Source organism: Dama dama, chromosome 5, assembly GCF_033118175.1.
Source record: "Dama dama isolate Ldn47 chromosome 5, ASM3311817v1, whole genome shotgun sequence".
NCBI classification, from domain to species: Eukaryota; Metazoa; Chordata; class Mammalia; order Artiodactyla; family Cervidae; genus Dama; species Dama dama.
In genome coordinates, this window is record NC_083685.1 from 65929499 (window position 1) to 65949343 (window position 19845).

At 47.8% G+C, this 19845-nt stretch overlaps 1 protein-coding gene across 1 annotated transcript; it reads right to left on the bottom strand.

Moving 5' to 3' along the window:
- Positions 1–375: 375 nt before the first annotated feature.
- On the bottom strand, positions 376–8818 carry SFRP2 (secreted frizzled related protein 2). Its single transcript, XM_061142541.1, has 3 exons — positions 8206–8818; positions 5729–5809; positions 376–1558 (listed from the first exon to the last, which is right to left on the bottom strand). The coding sequence occupies exons 1-3, from the start codon at positions 8702–8704 to the stop codon at positions 1254–1256; spliced, it is 885 nt and encodes a 294-aa protein (XP_060998524.1). The 5' UTR covers positions 8705–8818; the 3' UTR covers positions 376–1253.
- Between the last annotated feature and the right edge of the window lie 11027 nt (positions 8819–19845).

A 19845-nucleotide genomic window follows, 5' to 3' on the forward strand; every position in this document is an offset into this window, starting at 1 on the left:
GAATGAACATTTTTGCAATAGTGACTCTTTTTCATTATAAAAATCTGCAGAAATGAAAAGCACAACCGCCAAGCTCGTGAAACTTAGGTTCAGGCTTCTGTTGCCCCCAAGCTGCCACTGGATGGCTGAAACCAGACCACAGCAGGCACACCTCTGCCTCCCTTCAGAGTCTGCAGTGGTAAAATCTGTGTGGGGTGTGAGACACAAGCAGGAGCCAGGAGATGGGTGGTGGAGAGGTGAGGTGCTTTCTGAGTCACATAGGAAACAGACACTTCAAACCACAGGGAGGCTGGGCCTCGGGAGTAAGGAGGTGATGACTCTCATTCAGCTCCCTTCCCAGTTCCTCCCACTAAGAAGATAAGACAGAAGACAGGGTTTGGTAAAACAGGATGTAAAGTTTATATACAAGAATATATTGTTTATCTGAAATATTTACAGTGTTGGTTAAAGCAATATTTTTACAACTTTTTGGGGTCAACTACTATGTATATTACAGGTAAGCTACAATGGTTTAATCTGCAAAATTAAGTAAAAAAGTGTTTTAAACAAAGTTTAAAGTACTCGGGTCAATCATAAAATTGGTCTGTTTTGCCTTTTATTTGAAGAACTCATGCTACGGTGGTTAATGTGGTTTTTATAAATGGAAGTACTCTACCTGGAAATGCAAAATGCAATACATGCTACAGTTGTTAAGTTCCCAACAGGGATGTAAAATGACAAATGACTTGTTACACGATTCAGGTGCTGAGTTTCAGGCTGCAGCTGAGAGAGGTGCTGAGATAACAGCCAGCTTTATCTCAACCGGGTTTTGGACCCACAAGAGGAAAGGGGAAGTTCGGGCCACACAGAAAAGTGAAGCTGTTTGCACGCTAAGGCAACCTCAGTGGAAACGGACCCAAACCAAACCACCAAACAAATCAAGCCAGAGTCACAGTTGCACCTATTTGAAAAAGCTCTTAAGTGACCTTTTTAAAAACTTCATAAAAATCCTTGTGATTTTATTAGTTGGAATATTTCTACAAGATTTGGGTGGGTTTTTCCTTTATGTGAAGACACCTATCTGTTCCTGAGGCCTCCTGGGGCCTTATAACTCAGGAAATGCTGGGGGTGCAAACGTGCAAAAGGCAGGGGAAGCTGCTCCAGACTGGAGCCAGAGCCGAGGGAGTGTGCTTGGGAACCCGCGCTGAGGTCCCAGAGCAGCGGGGGAGGGTCGGCGGGCCCTGGGAGGGGCCGGCAGCGAGGCCGGCCTGGGACTAGCACTGCAGCTTGCGGATGCTGCGGGAGATGCGCTTGAACTCTCGCTGGCCTTTCTGCCACCGCTTCACGGAGGTGATGACCAGCTCCCCACCGAGCTTCTGCCCCATGACCAGGTAGGGCGCGTTGATGTCGTTCATCTCCTCGCACGTGCACTGCAGGCTGTCTTTGAGCCACAGCACCGACTTCTTCAGGTCCCTCTCGGACACTCCGTTCAGCTTGTAGATGGTCTTGCTCTTGGTCTCCAGGATGATTTTGGTGTCTCTATTGATGTAGGTGATCTCCTTCACTTTTATCTTCAGTGCTGTGAATACAAGAGGGGGCAGGGTCACACCAGCGAAGAGGAGGGCACAAATCCCCCTGCACGTGCTAGAGGCAAGAGGAGCCCCTGGAGTTGACGGGACTGTGGTGGGGCCGCAGGAAGGGGGTTGGGAGCTGAGGGCAGCAGGTGGATCCATTTCTAAAGCCTCAAAGGGTTGACCAGGCACTTTGTTTCAAACCAACCATCCTGTAGAAACTGCCCCTGTGGACTCAATTGATTTTCCCTCCTTGCCCTGTGTTCCTGTGTCTGTACGTAGGCTGCATGTGGAGGGTGCTCTCGACAAATGACTTCCCCTATTGGAAAATGCACCATGAAAAGAAATGCCTGACTCTTAGGTGAAACATGATCTTTCTGTGGCTGTAAACTTTAAACTCAATTTATGACGTCGGAGAGGTTTTTGGACAAACCTGTAAGGAAATTATATCACACAATCATTGTTTTCTAAAGAACAGACTACAGGGATGGAGAATTGATCTTACAGCTGCATTTGATTTGGTAAAGTAACTTGGAGAAAAAATATCCAAGACTCTTTTTAAAAGCACAACATGTTTAGCTGTAAAAGTGTTTTTCTGAAGACCTCATCCTTATATGCTATCATTTGCCTGTCCAAGGCCAAGGCGTTTACAGATCATATATGTACTGCTTCCAAGATGGATATGTAGACTCATTAGAATGCTAAGACCCAAAGTAAGTGGTTTACTATAAAAGACACATTTTATAGTCATGAACAGTATGCTTTGGGAAAGAAAACCCTACAAACATACATGCTGGATTTAAATTTCAAGACTCCATGAAGTCAGGGAAGGGATAGAATTTTAAGGTGGAAAGGGATCATCTAGCTAAAATCTCTTATTGGTACACCAAGAATCTGAAATCCAGAGAAATTCAGTGATTTACAAGAGGTCACCCAGTTATGCTGTGCCCTAGCTGAGCCTAATTCTCAGAACTCGAGTCCCCGAACCTCTACCTGTAACACCACTGGGATCTCAGCCACAGTATCAAATTTCTTGTCCTGGCTGGTGCATTCACATGCCCAACTATGTGTTAACGATGGTTCCTTATATATTATATGCAGGTGTGATTTCCTGACTCTGATGGAGTTCAGTGCATTGTTTAAGTTAGTAATAGAGGAAGAGGTTTTTTGGTGAGAAATCTCTGCTCTGGAGATTTCTTTCTTTCTTTCTCTGTCAGAAAGGGAATTCTACTAAGTATGGCTTTTCCAGTCAACCAGGAAACGACCGAAGCTCAGCCAGGTAAATCAAGGGTGCTGAGACTTGGCCAACCACTGTTTGTCTGAGGTGCATCTGGGTCATAATACTGGGTGCTCAGGGTTTATCGTGAGATGAGTCACATGGCAATGTTACACGTTTCTACGGGCTCTGCCTAAGGGCTGGGAGTGGGGAAGGTATATGGTGGGAGAAGTGATTATCATGCTACCTGGGACCCTCATCAACAGCACAGACAGAGCATGTGGGGGATTTTGCCTGGTCAGACTAAACATTCTTGAGCCCAAAACATCAGAAAAATCCTTTTAATTAGAGGGAAGACTTATGACACATCTTTCTCTAGCTATGAAATAACTGACTTTGTAAGAGCTTACCATGGGAAAACTTCTGATGTTTCCTCCCTGAGTTTCCTGCTGGGACCAAATATAGGGAATCAAAGCTCTTAAATAACTTTTCCTGCCCTGGATGGAAGGTATGAGGGGGGATGCAGGGTGTGGTAGAAGGCAGAGGTGATGATATTGTGTTGGCTAAAAAATTTGTTCAGGTTTTTTCCATAATATGTTATAGACAAATCTGAATGAAGTTTTTAGCCAACCCAATACTGTCTGGTCCAACAAAAGGTTGCATACAGAGGCAGGCAGTTCTGATCTTTTCTTTCTTCACCACTATGTTCCCAACTAAAATCAGGAGGTCTTCTCCATCTTTCTCATTCTTCAGAAGTGCAGTGGGGAGACTGTCATACTTTCATGGATGATTCAAGTTAAATACATCAGATTTCTACCCTGTTCCTTCTACCCTTTCATTACTCCCCCAAACTACATAGGCAATGTGGAAAACCACTTATAAACCAGTATAGAACTCACCCCATACAATTTACGTTTACTCTCCCCCTTGGGACAAAATGAACATGAAGAGATAGAAAACTTGTGAGGTATCTGCATGTGTGATATCTTAAGTGTAATGACTTCAAGTTGTTCTGAAAGGCTTTCTCCTCTAAGGAAAGAGAACACTGGGACAAACAGACACACACACACACACACACACACACACTTTTTTCACACAGGTCTGGATGCAGAATCTTTAGGAAAGAGATCTTACGTAAGGTGAACCACTAAGCAAGCAGGTGATGTGTGTGTGTGTGTGTGCGCGCGTATACCTGAGCCCTAATTTCAATTTTTTTGGAGCTTCACTATATCATGGAAGTCAGGAGAGAGATCTGTACTAAAGCTAGTGCAAAGGCTCTAAGCTGCCAGAATAAAATGATATACATTTTTATATAAACTTTATTTAAATTATATTAAAAAAAATTTGCCCTTAAATCCTGAGCATGGAAGCTAAGAACCATGTTTTGGATAAGGCTCTGGAGCTTTGGGATTGCTGCTGCCAACATGCCTGGCCATCTTCTACTCTGAGAGTTTTTTGCCTTTGAGTATAGACATGGGAAACCCCATCATCCACTTGTGGCTCTTGCTGAGGAGCAGTGGCTCAAACTGAGTTGTCTTCTTCTTCCCCTTCCTCAGCTGTGTGAAGCTTCTCCTGTAGCTCCGGATGTCCTAGGAGCAGCTAAGGTTATGCAATGACACTTCCTGGAAGTGACCCGGGGTTGTAAGGGGCAGTGGTTGGTGGTCCCCAGTTTTGGGGACCTGGCCAGGTCTGAGACTTCTGGCTGGAAGTTGTAAGGGGAGGGTGGGATGTTATTCCTCCACACAATGCACTGGAGTGGTTTCTGTCCCCAGGGTTTAGCTGAGTGTGTAAAAGTGTTCCTAGAGGTCTGTTAGAGTCTGTTATTGTTTGCTAGGACAGAGACCACATCTGTTTACCAGTAAGTTCCTCCTTCTGCTTGAATAAATACTTTTAAAGGGCATCAACCCTTCAAACACACCAGGAGGTGCCTGCTCTTGGAAGGGGGGGAAAGCATGAGTGTCTCAGGAATCTGGGTGAAGCTCTCTGCCACCCAGCTTTGAATTTACTGCTGATCTTATGTCCCGCTGGCTCCTTCGCTCCCCACAGAGGCTGGAGGACTCAGATGAGGTACTACTGAAGCTCTGGGTGGACAGTCTCCTCTTTCCTCTTAGACTTCTTCCTTAAGGGAAGTGATCTGCACGCCATGGAGCTTGGGATTTCCTGAGCACTCTGTCATCTCAGCACCTTGCATGGATTTTGCCAAAGTCAATTCCTAGCTTTTTTTCCCCTTCAATTCAAGGAAACTCTTTCCACCAAATTATTAACTAGTACCTTGGATATACTCACTGACAGTGGAATATGAGAAGCAGAGCATCATGTTTGGCACTGGACTAAATTTCTATTTGGGGCCAACTTAATGTCTTGAATCTGTTTTACTGACGCTAATATTTACATGTTTCCATCCCTGGGACATATGTTTAAGTGACTAAAAGAGAACATCGGCCAGGATTATGCTTGCTGGCAAGAAAAAGCCAAAGTGAAGTGAAAAATGTGCTATTTGAAATTCATGATATGAACAATTCTCATTATTTGATTATTGCTTAACAGAGCAATGACTCTCACCTAGGAAAAGATACAATTCAATACAAGATAGTTAATGTAGAGAGGAAACTACGATAACCCGTTAGACGATTAACTCAAGGAAAGATGAGCTGTGATGCTATTTTACCCAAACTTTATCTAGTAAAGGGCTGCCCTTGGGGCTCAGCCGGTAAAAAATCCTCCTGCAATGCGAGAGACCTGGGTTGGATCCCTGGGTTGGGAAGATCCCCTGGAGAAAGGAAAGGCTACCCACTCCAGTATTTTGGCCTAGAGAATTACATGGACTATATAGTCCATGGGGTCGAAAAGAGTCAGACATGACTGAGAGACTTTCACTTTATCCAGTAATAGTAACATCTTAATGAATTGTATCTTTAAGCTGTACTGGAAAATAAAACTTTTGTTGGTGGTGTTTACTTACCAAAATCATTTTTACAAAGAGTTTCCATTATGTCGTTGTCATCTTCGTTTTTAGTTTTGCAGGCTTCACATACCTTCGGAGCTAGAAACGTGAAAAATTAGTAACTTTGCTTGAAAGGAAACAGCAGGTGGCATTTGTAAACAACTCACTCGCAGGGACTTCTTCAGGCAAGAAGAATTATCCTGTAAGACCCCTAACTCTGCCTCATTTATAAAAGAAGGACCACTCATGCCTAAGGAAGTGTCCCATGCCTCCCATTTTTTTTGACAGGCAAAAATGCCCACATACTGTGTACAGGTATTCCCAGTGGTGGGGTGTGGGGGTGCGGCTGCAGGTAACTGAGACAGGCTGTAGCTTTGCTTTTCCTCTCACTCCTGGGACACAGTCTCTGAAAAAGTTAGCCCCAAGGCCTCTCTGAGGAGAAAACACTAAAAGACCCTTGAAGGATTTTGGAAAACTAGCAACCACCAACGATGGCCAAAAGATCATCTTTTTCAGCTGCAGGGCACCAGTGCAGCCTGGCCTCTGCTGGCTCTTCAGCCAAGCTGCTTCTGGGGGGCCGGGGGGCGGGGAGGGAGTTATTTCAAGGGAGTTTCAAGTCTGAGCTGGGCGAGGTGGCTAGTGGTAAGGCTCACATCTGAGCGCTTCCCCTTTGGAAGCACACCTGGCTAGCAGCTCCAGCCTGCTCTAACTGGGCCTGCATCACCTTGTGCTTTCTGCCAAGCTTGTGCTTAAGTTAGGCAGCATTTACTTCACTGTTATCTTCCTCCCTGGTGCAGCTTCTTCTTTGCTCTCTTTGCCTGTTTCAGACGCTTGAAAACAGACAGACAAAACAACAACAACAAAACCGAAACAAACAAAAACCCAAAGGTTTTCCAGAAGCCAAAGAAAGTTGAAGCAAACTGTCTCTGGGGTCTGACCAAACCCAGGAATGTGCACTAGCTCAATTATGAGAGACCCGGCTAACGGCTCTTCTAAAAGAGTCTGATTCCTTGGGAAAGGGGAAAGAAGAAAACATTCATTTTCTCTTACTTATAAATGTACTAATACTGTCTTTAAAATTTAGGTGAAAGTTCATTAATATGAAATTGCGTTTTCACAGGAAAGAAAACCTGCATGACTTATTTTGGAAGTTATTTATCAATGTGGAGAAAGTGCAGAGCAGATTTTGAAAAATCCAAACTTTTATTGTGAAGGGGGAAATGATTTTTTTTTTTTTTGAGAAATGTAGTATATAAAGTTGGTGCAGATTGTGAAAAATAAAAACAAAAGCAACATACATAAAACTGCCCTTAACTTCCCTCTCTCAAACAAAATGAAACTTTTCCAATTAGGAGCTCTAAGAATGTATATAAAATGTTACTAACCTGTATTGGTTGGTCTGTGGTATATGTTGGACAAATGTTTGAAATATGCCAAACATTTGCAATAAATTATAAATCTAACCAATAAGATGATTGCAGACTCATGGTGCCTGCCAGGAAAGATTGCTAAGCAACTTTGCATTTTCTTTAACTAATGATGGCTGTAGGAAAACAATTAGAGATTGAAAGGGAGATGCTGCTGGAGCCCTGAAAGGGATTAGGAAGCCCCCTTTCTGTCCCCGGGGACCTAAATCAGCTCAGACACATTGTATATGTTTTCCTTTCAGGAAGAATATCAAGAGCCCATGAGGTTTTCATTGCTTTGATGGTTTTTGCGCAGGAACTCCCCCTCTGTTTTCTAAAAAAACTTGGGAAACTCTTTTGCACGATTTTCTCCAGTTAATTAAAACCACTCCTAAGATAAAAGCTGATTAGTGATAGAAAAATGAGTTCTGGAGATTCCCTTTGTGCTTCTTTCTTGGACACCTGGGCACTTAGAACCAAAGCTAAATTTTCAACACACATGAGCCAGTTCTACTTTTTATTTTCAAAGCCTGAAAGGCAAACAGAGAGTGCCTTAAAAGACTATCTGTTTGCACATTTTGGCGATCGTGGCTGTAGGGAATGTCCCTGCGTCTAGAATCCTGCCCAGTGGTAAAAACGTGCTGCGTGAGATTCAGGCCAGGGTGCTCTGGCCAGGGTGCTCACCGGCCAACTCCTCCACGGAGGGCCACTTTCAACTCTCTCAGTTGCGGCCCCCGTGCTAGCATCTTTTAAAAGAATTGTGCATGTATCTACAAAGGAAAGACCTCTTTCAGTTCTACATTTTCTCCGCTCCCCCCTACCCCGCCCCGCGCCTCCCTTTTCAACTGTTCCTATGAAAGAGCAAGTGGTATAACAGGGGAAAGGAATAAAAGACTTGGGTGTGTTTTTTTTTTTTTTTTGGTGGTGGCGGCGGAGGTGATTATCTCAGTTTTGTCACGCTGACACATTAGGGCAAGGAGAGCGTCTGCCCCGCCTGGGACTGGCACCCCAGTCCCGAAGACCCACGCAACGGGATGTGGGGGTCTTCGTGGAGCTGGTGGTGGGGGTGTAGTAAGGAGGAGGGCTTACCTTCCTCGGTGGCCGGCAGGAGGTGGTCGCTGCTAGCGAGGGGGATGCAAAGGTCGTTGTCCTGGGGGAAGCGGTCGCACTCGAGCATGTCGGGCCAGGGGAAGCCGAAGGCAGACATGACCGGAGCGCAGCGGTCCTTCACCTGCACGCAGAGCGAGTGGCACGGCTGGATGGTTTCGTCCAGGTCGTCGAGGCAAACGGGCGCGAAGAGAGAACACAGGAACTTCTTGGTGTCCGGGTGGCACTGCTTCATGACCAGCGGGATCCAGGCGCCCGCCTGCTCCAGCACCTCCTTCATGGTCTCGTGGCCCAGCAGGTTGGGCAGCCGCATGTTCTGGTATTCTATGCCGTGGCACAGCTGCAGGTTGGCCGGGATGGGCTTGCAGTTGCTGCGTTTGTAGGAGAAGTCGGGCTGGCCGAAGAAGAGCCCGCGCGCAGAGCCCAAGCAGCAGTGCGAGGCGAGGACGATCAGCAGCAGGGAGCCGGGGCCCTGTGGCATCGTGGGTGCGCGACCCCCGGGGGGCGGAGGGAGCCGAGCCGGGGAAGCGCGAGGCGGCGGGGGCCGGAGCTCTTCCCGGGTCCGCTCGCAGCGCTTGGCGCGGCTCCGGGGCCTGGAAATCGAGCGACGCGAGCGCCGAGACGCCGGGCGCGCGGGGACTGCGCGGGCGAGGTGTTCTGCGCTGGGCTCGGCGCTGCAAGCCCGCGCGCAGCTCCAGGTGGGCTCCGACCGGGGGCAGCAGAGTGAGCCGCGGCTGGGGCCCCGCCAGAGTTTTCTTGGCCTTTTTTATGCAAATCTGGAGGTGGGGGGGGGGGAGCAAGGGAGGAGCCAGCGGAGAGTAATCCGAGGAGGCTTGGTCACTGCTCTCCGGGTCTGGTTTTCCGTTGAGAATGCCCCTCACGCGCTCCCTGGAAGGAAATTCTGGCGGCGCCCCACCGACCCCGGTTCCCCCGCCCCCAGGACGCTGCCAAGCGCGCGCGCTAGGACTGCTGTAAACAACAAACAACAAATAGAAGAGCCTGGCAGTGGCGCCCCAACAGTGAGCGTGCAGGGAGCGGGCTGCGGGAGATGGAGGGACGCGAACGGCGGCCTCGTAGCCAAGTCCCGAGGGAACGCGCACTGCCCCCTCCGCGAGGCCCGGGCGGGGGTTGTCTGACCCCAGCCTGAAGTTTCTGCTGGGCCCGGGGCTGCGGGGCGGAACTGCATTCCCGGCGGCCGCGAGCCAGCTGCCGGCCCTCTCTTTGTGCCCGCAGTCCACGCTAGGGTCCGGCCCGCCCGAGGCCGCTCGGCGAGGCTGCTTTCCTCTCGGATCCCCGGCCGCGGGTCCCGGTCTGGCCCACCCGTGCTGAGCGCTCCCGCCTGCGCTTTCACAGGCAGAGAATTTATACAAGTAGAGTCGTCGGAGCAAAACTTTTGCATGAAAAAGGGAAATGTCAATAAAACGTTGGGGGTGTTGTGTTGGGGGTAAGTCTAGAAAAGTTTGTCACTGTGGAAGCGCCTCTACAGAGTCTCATCCATCAGAATCACACATGACTGCCCACCATTTCCCGGTTTGGGAGAAGAGACCTGCCTCCCCTTCCGAAACGAACCGGAAGACTCAAGGCCCGAAAGCATCGCGCGCTCTAACCCACTCTGTGCCTGGCGGCGGGCACCCAGGGCTATGTGCCTTCAGGGTACAGTTTGGGAAGGCTGGTGCTGGGCACAGGGGGCTGGCAGAAAGTGAGCAGGTGGGCAGGCAGGGAAGGGGTAGGGGGCAGAGGAAGAAACCCTGCCTAGACACCCACGAAGCCTTGGCAGAGGTCGCTCCTTCGTCCTACACAATGCCAGCGGGCACCGTGCAGGGCGCCAGGTGTACGGAGGCGAACCAAGAGGTCGGTCTGTGCGCCCGCGGAGCTGGGGGCTCTAGCTCGTGGAGGACTCCAAACAGTAAGTTCACAGCTGTAACCGGGACTAGGGGCCTTAGGAGGAAGGGGTGTGTGTGTGTGTGGGGGGGGGGGGCTCCTTTCTCCTAATCGCCCCAAGTTTCCCCTTGGGGCTGGTTGATGGTCTCCACACCCTAAGCCCCCCTGGCAGTTTGGCGGTGCAGGTCCAAAGAGAGAATCCCCGGAGAGCGGGCCGCCACGGTTCTTTCATATGGAAGGCGGGCGCATTGTTATTCCTTCCCAGCCACCTAGAACCATCAGTAGGCTCCTTCCTCGCCTATTTCCCCCCTTCCGGAAGATGCTTTGGCTTTGGCGGCCTCCCAGGCCCAAGTCGCCCGCCACTGCTTAGAGGAGGGGGTTAATGTGTGGGTGGCGAAAGCCCACTTAGTGTTTTCTCCTGGCCGTGAATACAGCAGGAAAATCGTCACCTCTAAGGAGAATATCTTTTGATTCTGACCCAAACATCTGGGTCCCTAAAAGACCAGTTTGCATCTTTTCTCCTTTGCACCGGTGCTCTGCAGGGGAAGAGCCAGCCGCGGCAGCAAAAGGCTCCCCTCCGCGGGAAGGGCCCAGGGTCTTTTCGAGTCTAACTAAAAGCCCCGCTCCCCAGTACAAAGTACTTTAAAAAATAAACCTTAATAAAATAGAAGCACACTGAACCTAGCAACTTAACTTAGAAGCCTCAGTTCTAAGAGATGTTAGGACTTGGGCCCGGGGCTGGGATGATGGCCCTCCCATCTCCACCGCCCCAAGCCCCAACGCCCTCCCCTGGATCGCCGCCGCTTCTCAGACGCCCTCGGCGGTCAAGAGCCTGGGGAACAAGGAGCTGGAAGCCAGTGGGGGTGGTTCGGGGCGGTGAGCGGCCGAGTGCCCGGGAGAGGCTGGAGACCCAGGCGCCCCTCGGCCCGCGCGGTCGGAGGCATTGTTTCGAGAGCCCGCGCGGCCACATTGGCCGCCAGGGGGCGCCGGGAGCCGCCGGAGGGTCTGCATCGCCGTGCGCCTAGCGTCGCGCTCCGGCCTGCCGGATCCGGGGTCGCGGCCCCTTCGCGCATCCCGCCACCCCGCCCATACCTCACCCTCGCGGGTTTCCTCTCCCGCGTCGGGTGGCGCCCCGCTCCCTTTCCCTTCGGCCACTAGTTCGCGCCCGGCCTCGCGCCTGTGCGCGTGCCAGTGGAGCTCGCTGGACAAGCAGATTGCCGGCGAACGGGGAATAACCTCTCAGCAAGGCCGGGCCGCGGGCGCTGCCCTTTGTGTGAAAAACGCACGAACACGGACGCTCGGTGACCGGGGCGGCGCGCTTCCCCAGCCCGGGTCTCTGTGCCGCCGCAGAGAGAGGGGCGCACGAGGGGCAGCCCGGCGGCCCCTTCCGGGCCCCGGACTCCTCTGTGCCCCGTGCTGTCTCTGGGGCCTACGGGTCTCCTCCTATCCATGCAATTTATAAAAACACGTCAAAGGCTTTTCTTTTCTTCACACGGATTGTCAATGTTACCTTCCTCACCAATCCACAACCCACTCCTCCGAGGTCCAGTAAGTAGCTGTCGGTGTTAGGAACGGAAACTGTTCGCCCAAACTCAGGGTAAGTAATGGTGGATGTCCACTCCTCAGAGGGCCTCCCCACCCCCGCCACAGACACACACACCCACACCCACCCACACCCACCCACCCACATCCCACCCTAATGCTGTAGGCCTGAGAACCTGGACAACCCCGTGTTCTGGACTTGGTACTCTTTTTCCGCTAGTTTTCTGTTGTCGAGGCACTGAAGAATGTTGAGGCACAAAAAAAGTTCCTGTCAGTCTTGCCAGAACAATTCGGCTGCTTGGTTCAGCCTGTGATGGCTGAAAGAGTTTCTGGGCAAGCAGGACCCTCACTCTGATGCTTAGAGCTTCTGCCCTGGGGCGAGGGGCGGAGGAGGCTTTCTTCCGGACCCCTGCGTCTGCTCTGCCTCCGCGGGGAACCCGGGAAAATGAGCCCCCCCACCCCACCCCTCGAGAACAGGAGAGTAAAGGTGTTCGGACGAGAGGGGGTGCGGGCAAGAAGCGGGAGAACGAATACTTGTAATAAGCCGACGTCTTAGTTTCTCCCGATCTCGCACCGGTGGAGGGGAACCTCGAATTTAAAACAAGCTTCTTTGCCCCCAGTGTCCACACCACTGACCCACTCTTCCTCAACACTGGGGAGCTTGGCTTTCGACTCTCCTTGTTAAAATGCACGGCATCTTGAGACTTTAGCCCTTACACCCATTCGAGAGTGGGGAAGAATGCAGTTACAGAAGGCAAGCCCGGAGGGCCCTGGAGAAGCACGAAAAAGGACTCCCCGCGCCGACGCCCTAAACAGGCCGGCTGAGTGCCACCCCGTACCCGGAAATCTCATTGCCACTCGGCAGGTGGGTGTGATTCGTATCATTTTGAAAATGGGTAGTCACGAGGGAACTGAGGCACGGAGGGGTGAAGTAACCAGAACCGGGTCACACAGCTCGTGGCCCGGCTGCTGGAGCTGCAGGGGCCCCGGCGGCTGTGGGGATGCGCGCGGACCGATCGGGCGTCCGGGGCTGAGCGGAGGTTTGGCTTCGGCCGCGCGCCTGCAGGCCGTGTGGGTGACGTCACCTTCTCCGGGGACCGGGGTCCCCGGGTGGGGTTCGCGGCGGCCACGTGGGGGCGCCATTTCCAAAACAGATGGTTTCCCCTTGAGGGTTGCGAATCGCCTTCCTTTCCTTAGTTGGCTCAGTTGAGAGCTATTTTATATTTTTATACGTTGGGCGTGACGTTGTTTTCTTTTTTAAAAACTGTGCAGCAGGAACCGGAATTATTGGGTTCTTTCGCCTTTGGGGCTGCCTTGCACCTACCGTTGGGACGCCGACGGCCGCGGACTGGGAAGGGCCCGGCGCAAACGCGCGCGGGGCGAGTACCCGCGGCTCGACTCCCGCGCTCGGAGCCCAGCGGGTCACTGGCGAATTTCCGATACCGAGGGCCCGGTCTGCGACAGCAAAGCCTTCCCTCTCGCCTTTTAAGAAAAGTCAAGTCTGAGAGCGAATAGTTTACCAACTGCTAACCCGAGCTCTCGCACGTATCTCTTTCTTTAAGGTCTAAGGGGCCAGCGGGCCCCAGATCGGAGCTGCAAGGGCTAGCCAAAGGCCTAGGGAGGCTCTGACCCGGCGAGCTGGCAGAGGAAGGCAGCTGGAGGGGCGGCGGAGACCAAGACTGCGGTCGGCGCTCTGCCGGGGCCCTGGCGCAGGGCTCGGGGTGACGGTTCTTTGGGGACGAAACAGGAGTTGTCCCCCGGCCCTACTGGGCCGCGAAGCGAGACATGTAATTGCTGGGATCTGCGTGAACTCTCTGTTTTGGGGGTGGGGGTCCAAAGCCAATGCAACCCCTGGTTCCCGAGGTCTCTTGGTATCAAGTACAGCGAACTCGTTCTTTGAGAATCTGAAGGCAATGTGGATGGATGCTTTTGGAGCTCCATAGAAAACGATTGAAAAACATTCGCTTCAAAATGGTAAAACAAAAACAAAAACAAAAACCAATTACACCTACAGTGATCATCTACTAATGCAACAGATCCTTTTCTTGCTCTTCCCCAGTCCTGGAGGGGAAAGCCGACTTGGGATGAACTGAGGAAGCTGTTTGACGGTATGCTTTTTCCAGGAACAGCTAGAGGTTCATTACTGAGACTGCTCTGGGAGAGACCACTTTCCATTTTCCTTCTCTTCTTCCCTCAATGGGAAAATGAGTCTAGACATTTTGGGTATTCTAAAAATGGAATTAGCACATGGTCTGTCCTACTTGCATCCCTGGTCTGCCTCAAAATACAACAAAACAAAATCAAAACAAAGAAATGTAACCAATGAAACCAAAAGCGCCCTGGGTGTTTCAGTGGCTGGGCCTCTGGGAAGGAGGTTCTGTTTCTGTTCAGGGCAGGTGTCCTCCCCAGAAACTTTTTGTTTATAGTAGGAAGTCTCACATTTGCTGGACCAGTAGTAATTCCTTGGTCTCGGGGCTTCAGAAACTTGGAATTTGTGTCGCTAGTGTACACCTAGTCCACTGGGTATTCCTACTTAAAGAAATACTGAGCACCGCTGGTCTGCAAGGAACCTTGTGGATACTTTCCCTTGCCTCTCCCTTGTCTCTTTCTTCCCAATTTCCCCCTCTCTTCCTGGGGTCCAGTAGTTTATTGTTCACTGATGTGTTGCAACTGTGGATGAGACTCTTGGAATGAAGCATCTCTTAATTGCTCACATTAGGGAATCCTGAATGGAAAGTGCAAAACCCCAAGGTCACTCGTAGAGGGCAGCCCAGAAGCCACAGTGTGTTTCTGTTAAGAAAGGCATGCTCCATAGTCTGATTTGAACAGCAGGGGTCACTGGCTAAGCTGGTGTTCACTCTGGTGGGAATTTATTGCCATCAGATAAGACACAAAGTCAGTACAATAAAGTCTGTTGAGGCTAAAGCAACAGATGGAATCTGAGTTCCTGCACGCATGCACGATCTTTCCAGGGACAAATCCCCCAATCAAAGGCCCTTTGTCATTCTTACTGAAATTACTTTTAGGGACACCTTTTCATACTCTGTGTGTGTTTGTCTGTTAGGGTCTTTCTCTATGAGGTAGATTTTTATGTTTCCCCAAATAAGACATTTGTCAGACTCATTAGAGTGATTCATTCCTTTATGACATACTTAGTAAGTCATAGGTATTCACAATGATAAATCTGTAAATTAGAGAAAAAACACTTGTTTTTAGTTGATTTAGGGTTGATAGTGTAACCTAAAACTTCAGACTACAATACCCAGCATACACAGATTCAGCACTGACTGAATTTGTTAGCACTGAATTATTAACAAAATTTCATTAGCAAGCCTAGTATTTCTTAATAGCTTGTAAATCTCCAGTGATCAGGGGCTTCCCTGGTGGCTCAGGAAAGCGTCCGGCTGCAATGTGGGAGACTCTGGTTTGATTCCTGGGTCGGGAAGACCCCCTGGAGAAGGCAATGTCAACCCACTCCAGGACTCTTGCCTGGAAAATACCGTGGATGGAGGAGCCTGGTGGGCTACAGTCCATGGGGTCTCAAAGAGTCAAACATGATTGAGCGACTTCACTTTCCTTTCCTGTAACTCTCCAGTGGTACAATGGGGAGTGAAATATTACATAAAAATAACATTTCCAAATGTTAAATTGGGTTTTTGAGAGATGGCCAGTCTGTGGAGTGTCTAGTGATCATCTTAGCCATGTTGTCCAGAGCTTTGCTATTTTCCCTTAGTTTCCTTGAAATCTTAATTAATTAAAGAAATTCATGACAAGTTTTTCCCTGGAAGAAAATAAAGAAAAAAGAGTTCTTTTATGAGGACAGCTTATTATTTGTACTATTTCAGAACCCTTTCCATGTCCAAGTTTGTATTAGAGCTTCAAAATGAGCAAGATTATGATGTTTTATCAGTTCTCCCCTGGAATAAATACTGAAAACATGTTTTTATGCTCTTTGGTATTATTGAGACTTCTACTTCTCATGCTAGTTACTGCTGCTGCTGCTGCTAAGTTGCTTCAGCTGTGTCCGACTCTGTGTGACCCCATAGACGGCAGCCACCAGGCTCCCCCGTCCCTGGGATTCTCCAGGCAAGAACACTGGAGTGGGTTGCCATTTCCTTCTCCAATGCATGAAAATGAAAAGTGAAAGTGAAGTCGCTCAGTCGTGTCTGATTCTTAGCGACCCCATGCACTGCAGCCTACCAGGCTCCTCAGTCCATGGGATTCTCCAGGGGAGAGTACTGGAGTGGGTGCCATTGCCTTCTCCATGCTAGTTACTATTTCATTCGAAACAGTTGGGTGTGGTGGAAGAGTGGAATGGTGGGGGTGGTTATCAGTCATGCTTATACCCTGCTTCAAAACAGATTTCTTTTATTTTTGGTGAGAGAATTTATTATTCCCTAGGATATTCTCCTGGTATATGGAAGACTTGGGCAGGTAGTCACTGAATTATTTCCATAGAATGTTACCATGTCATCAGAGACAGGACAAATACTCTTGTTCTTCTCTTTAACCATGGATGATGTAATTAGCAGCCTAACACCTTAAAGAAGGAATTCCTCAAGTTCCTTGGGATTTAATTCCATTCGTCCAATCAAAAGATTAATGGGCCTCTACTACATACTGTGGGAGTAATCAAGAGGTCCCCACCTTCAAAGGGTTTATGGTTTAGTATTAGTAGGTAAAAGTAAAATTTCCACTTCCTTGTACTTCCACTTACTTTAAAGGTGAAGATGGCACCTATTTCTGAGGATAAACACTTTTCCCACTGCATTTGGATAAAAAGCTGTGAGGATGACAGAGTTTCTCACAGAGGGAAATCTGTGCTGTGGGTCATGTTTGAGAATCTGAGTTCCCTTTTATGACAGAATATAGTCATAAACCTTGTTATAAAGCCTCCTGTAAAAGATCTTAAGAGGAACAGATGTTCTTTGTCCTTACATAGGACCAACTCAAACTATTAATAACAAAAGGAGGTTGCATTCTGTGTAGTTTATGAGCTTACTATCAGAAGAATATTCAGTGTCTAAAAAAGCCCTGAATTATAATAGGTACATGGGAAATTCTCATTAGCCACCAGATAAATAATGTATCTTTCACAGCTGCATTTCCCAAACCGATAGCAGACAACTGAATGGACGACTAAAGGAATGAATTGAAAATTAAATCAAGTTAACATGAAACTTACTCATAAACTGCTCTCCCACTCTGACCAATTCCTGTGGTTTGTAAAGGTAATACATGTAAAAAATACAGGCAACACAGAGCATTATAAAAAGGAAAGTGGAAATCTTTTAACTTCGCTGCCCAGATTTACCAAAAAAAGGAAATGTAAATTTTGTTTTCCTAACAGAAATTTTGTTTTCCTATCTTTCCTAAAGATAAAATGAATACACACAAAGCTTTATAAAGATGCAATCATACATGCATACTGTTCGTAACAACTTTCCATAGGTCAACAAATGCTGATCTATGTCAAAGTAAGTTACCTTTGAATATAATATTTGGACCATGTTCAGTTTCATGAGGGAGTTCCTCTGCACTGAGGTTTCCTCTCCGGTTTCTTACCAGCTCGTACGTGGCACTGCTTTTGTAGTGGCTGAACTGTGCTTGTCATGATAAACATGGGTCTGGGTAAGCTCCTCACTGTCTAGATTTTTTTCAACTTAGAAGTTTGATCATAATGTCTTCTGGCATTTGGACAGGTTGGCCACAACTCAGAAACTGTTTTTCTCATATTTCCCAATGATATTTCCCTTATCAACTTGGTTGAAAAGAGGAATTTGAGATTTGCAGTGAAAAAAAAAAAAAAGCAATTGATCTTTTCTCTTAACCTCAACAATTGCAGAATTCTTAGAATTTTAGAAGGCTTAGCTCTTTTTTTCTGAGCTATTTTCCACATTCACATATTCCAAATATCTCTGTGCAGAGAAATGTACTTTGGGAACCAGAACTTTTCTTGGAGAACATCCTTGGAAGGCTTAGTTCTGCCTACCACAAGGGTGATACGCAGGGAAGATGAGGGGAGGGTGAGTTCTGGTTGAGAGTTTCTGTTCCATGAATTGATGCTTTTGGGAGAGGAACATGTTCACTCTTTTAAATTGAAGTATAGTTGATTTACAATGTTGTATTAATTACTGTTGTACAGCAAAGTGATTCAGCTATACATTTATATATACATGTTCAGTTATACATATATGTATAATGTGTATATATATACATTCCTTTAAAAATATTCTTTCCATTATACTTTATCATAGGATATTGAATGTGGTTCTCTGTGATACAGCAGGATCTTGTTGTTTATCCATTCTACATGTAAAAGCTTGCATCTGCTGAACCCCACCTCCCACTCCATCCCTTCTCCAGCCCCTGATCCTTGGCAACCATCGGCCTGTTCTGTTTCAATTTCATAGGTAGGCTCATTTGTGTCATGTTTTAGATTCCACATATAAGTGATATTAGGAAGTATTTGTCTTTCTCTTTCTGATTTAATTCACTTAGTATGGTTATCTCTAGTTGCAGGTACATTGCTGCAAATGACATTATTTCACTCTTTTATGGCTGGGTATTATTCCATTCTATCTATCTATAAATATCATATTTTCTTTGTCCATTCATCTGTTAGTGGATATTTAGGCTGTTTCCACGTCTTGGCTATTGTGAATGGTGCTGCTATGAACATAAGGGTGCGTGTATCTTTTTGAACTAGAATTTGTCTGGAAAAATGCCCAGGAGTGGGATTATTGGATCATATGGTAATTCTATTTTTAGCTTTCTGAGGCACCTCTGTATTGTTTTGCACGGTGGCTAACTTACGTTCCCACCAACAGTGTAGGAGGGCTCCCTTTGCTCCTCTTGGGCGGGTGTGGTTTCGGAAGGAAACAGTGTCAGAATAAGTCTGACACACACATGAGTTCACACAGTGTGGGCCCACAAGTCCTCTAATCAGGCTCTTGATGCTGGCGTGAAATAGCTGGACACTGGTATGTTGTGTCTATCTGTGTTCTACTTCTAGAATCAATTTAGCTAAAATAGGTTTTTGGTTTATCAGATATTATGAACTGTTATTTATGGTCAAGAATGGTCCTATTGAGTATTAATTAGTAAGATATGTGTCATCACTCACTTTTATAGAAGTCAAGGAAATGTACACTTATTTATGCAAATTATCTTTCTCAGTTTTCCTTGTAAACACACATTAGTACTTATTTTCAAGAAGGTGGGGTTAAAATGATGTTTGGCCACTGACAAAGCAAATTGACGAGTTCACTCAGGAATTACACACACAGCTCTGGCTTCAGTATGATGCAAATCATGAATCACATACAATGCTATATTAGTCAGAATGAGCTACATTTTACTGCTGTAAAAATCATCACCAACAACAGAAGTTTGTCTTTCTCTAATGCAGTTTGTTGTGGGTCCAGGACCTTTCAGGGAAGCTGTATTCCCAGATGCTTTAGTTTATGGTATTTCCATATCAAGATGTGCTCTTAGAATCACTTAACAAGCAAAGGGCTGGTGAATCCATTCCTGAAAGTTAAATACTTCCATTGGAAAGTGATCCATGTTGCTTTGATTCACATTCCATTGGCCAAAATGAGGACAAAGATCATCCCTAACTTTAGAGGGGTTGGACGTGCCCTTCCGTTCTGTGTCTGGAAGTGGAAAATTGTGTGTTAGGGAATGGTAGCAACACTGATCACATGTATGTACGCATTCCACGTCTAATTCCATGCTTTGTACTGTGCTTAGGCCTCTACTGTTGATCAGTAAATGTCAAGGATGAGTACTAGCAAGGTTTGTAGACTGATATCTGTAAAGTTGGGGTGCTGCAGGCCATGGGGTGGCAAAGACTTGGACACTACTGGGCAACTGAACGACAACAAAAGCTGGGCTTAGTGAAAAAACTGACAACTGAAAAACGTCACATGAACTCTTTTCTGTGTTATATTTTCATATGATTTAGAGCAGAATCTACATGACTGCAAGTTAGGTTATGATCTGAGTCCTTTGCATTTGTAACTGTCATTGTTACCTTACATGAAGAAATAAAAATAGGCCACTGTTAGGAGGACTAGGGAAATATAAACCTACTCCCCGGGACTGAGAGGCCCAAGTTGATGGGTGCTACATTTACTACATTTCTAATTGGCAATTTTAATGAACTCCTATGACTTCCCTGGTGGCTTAGATGGT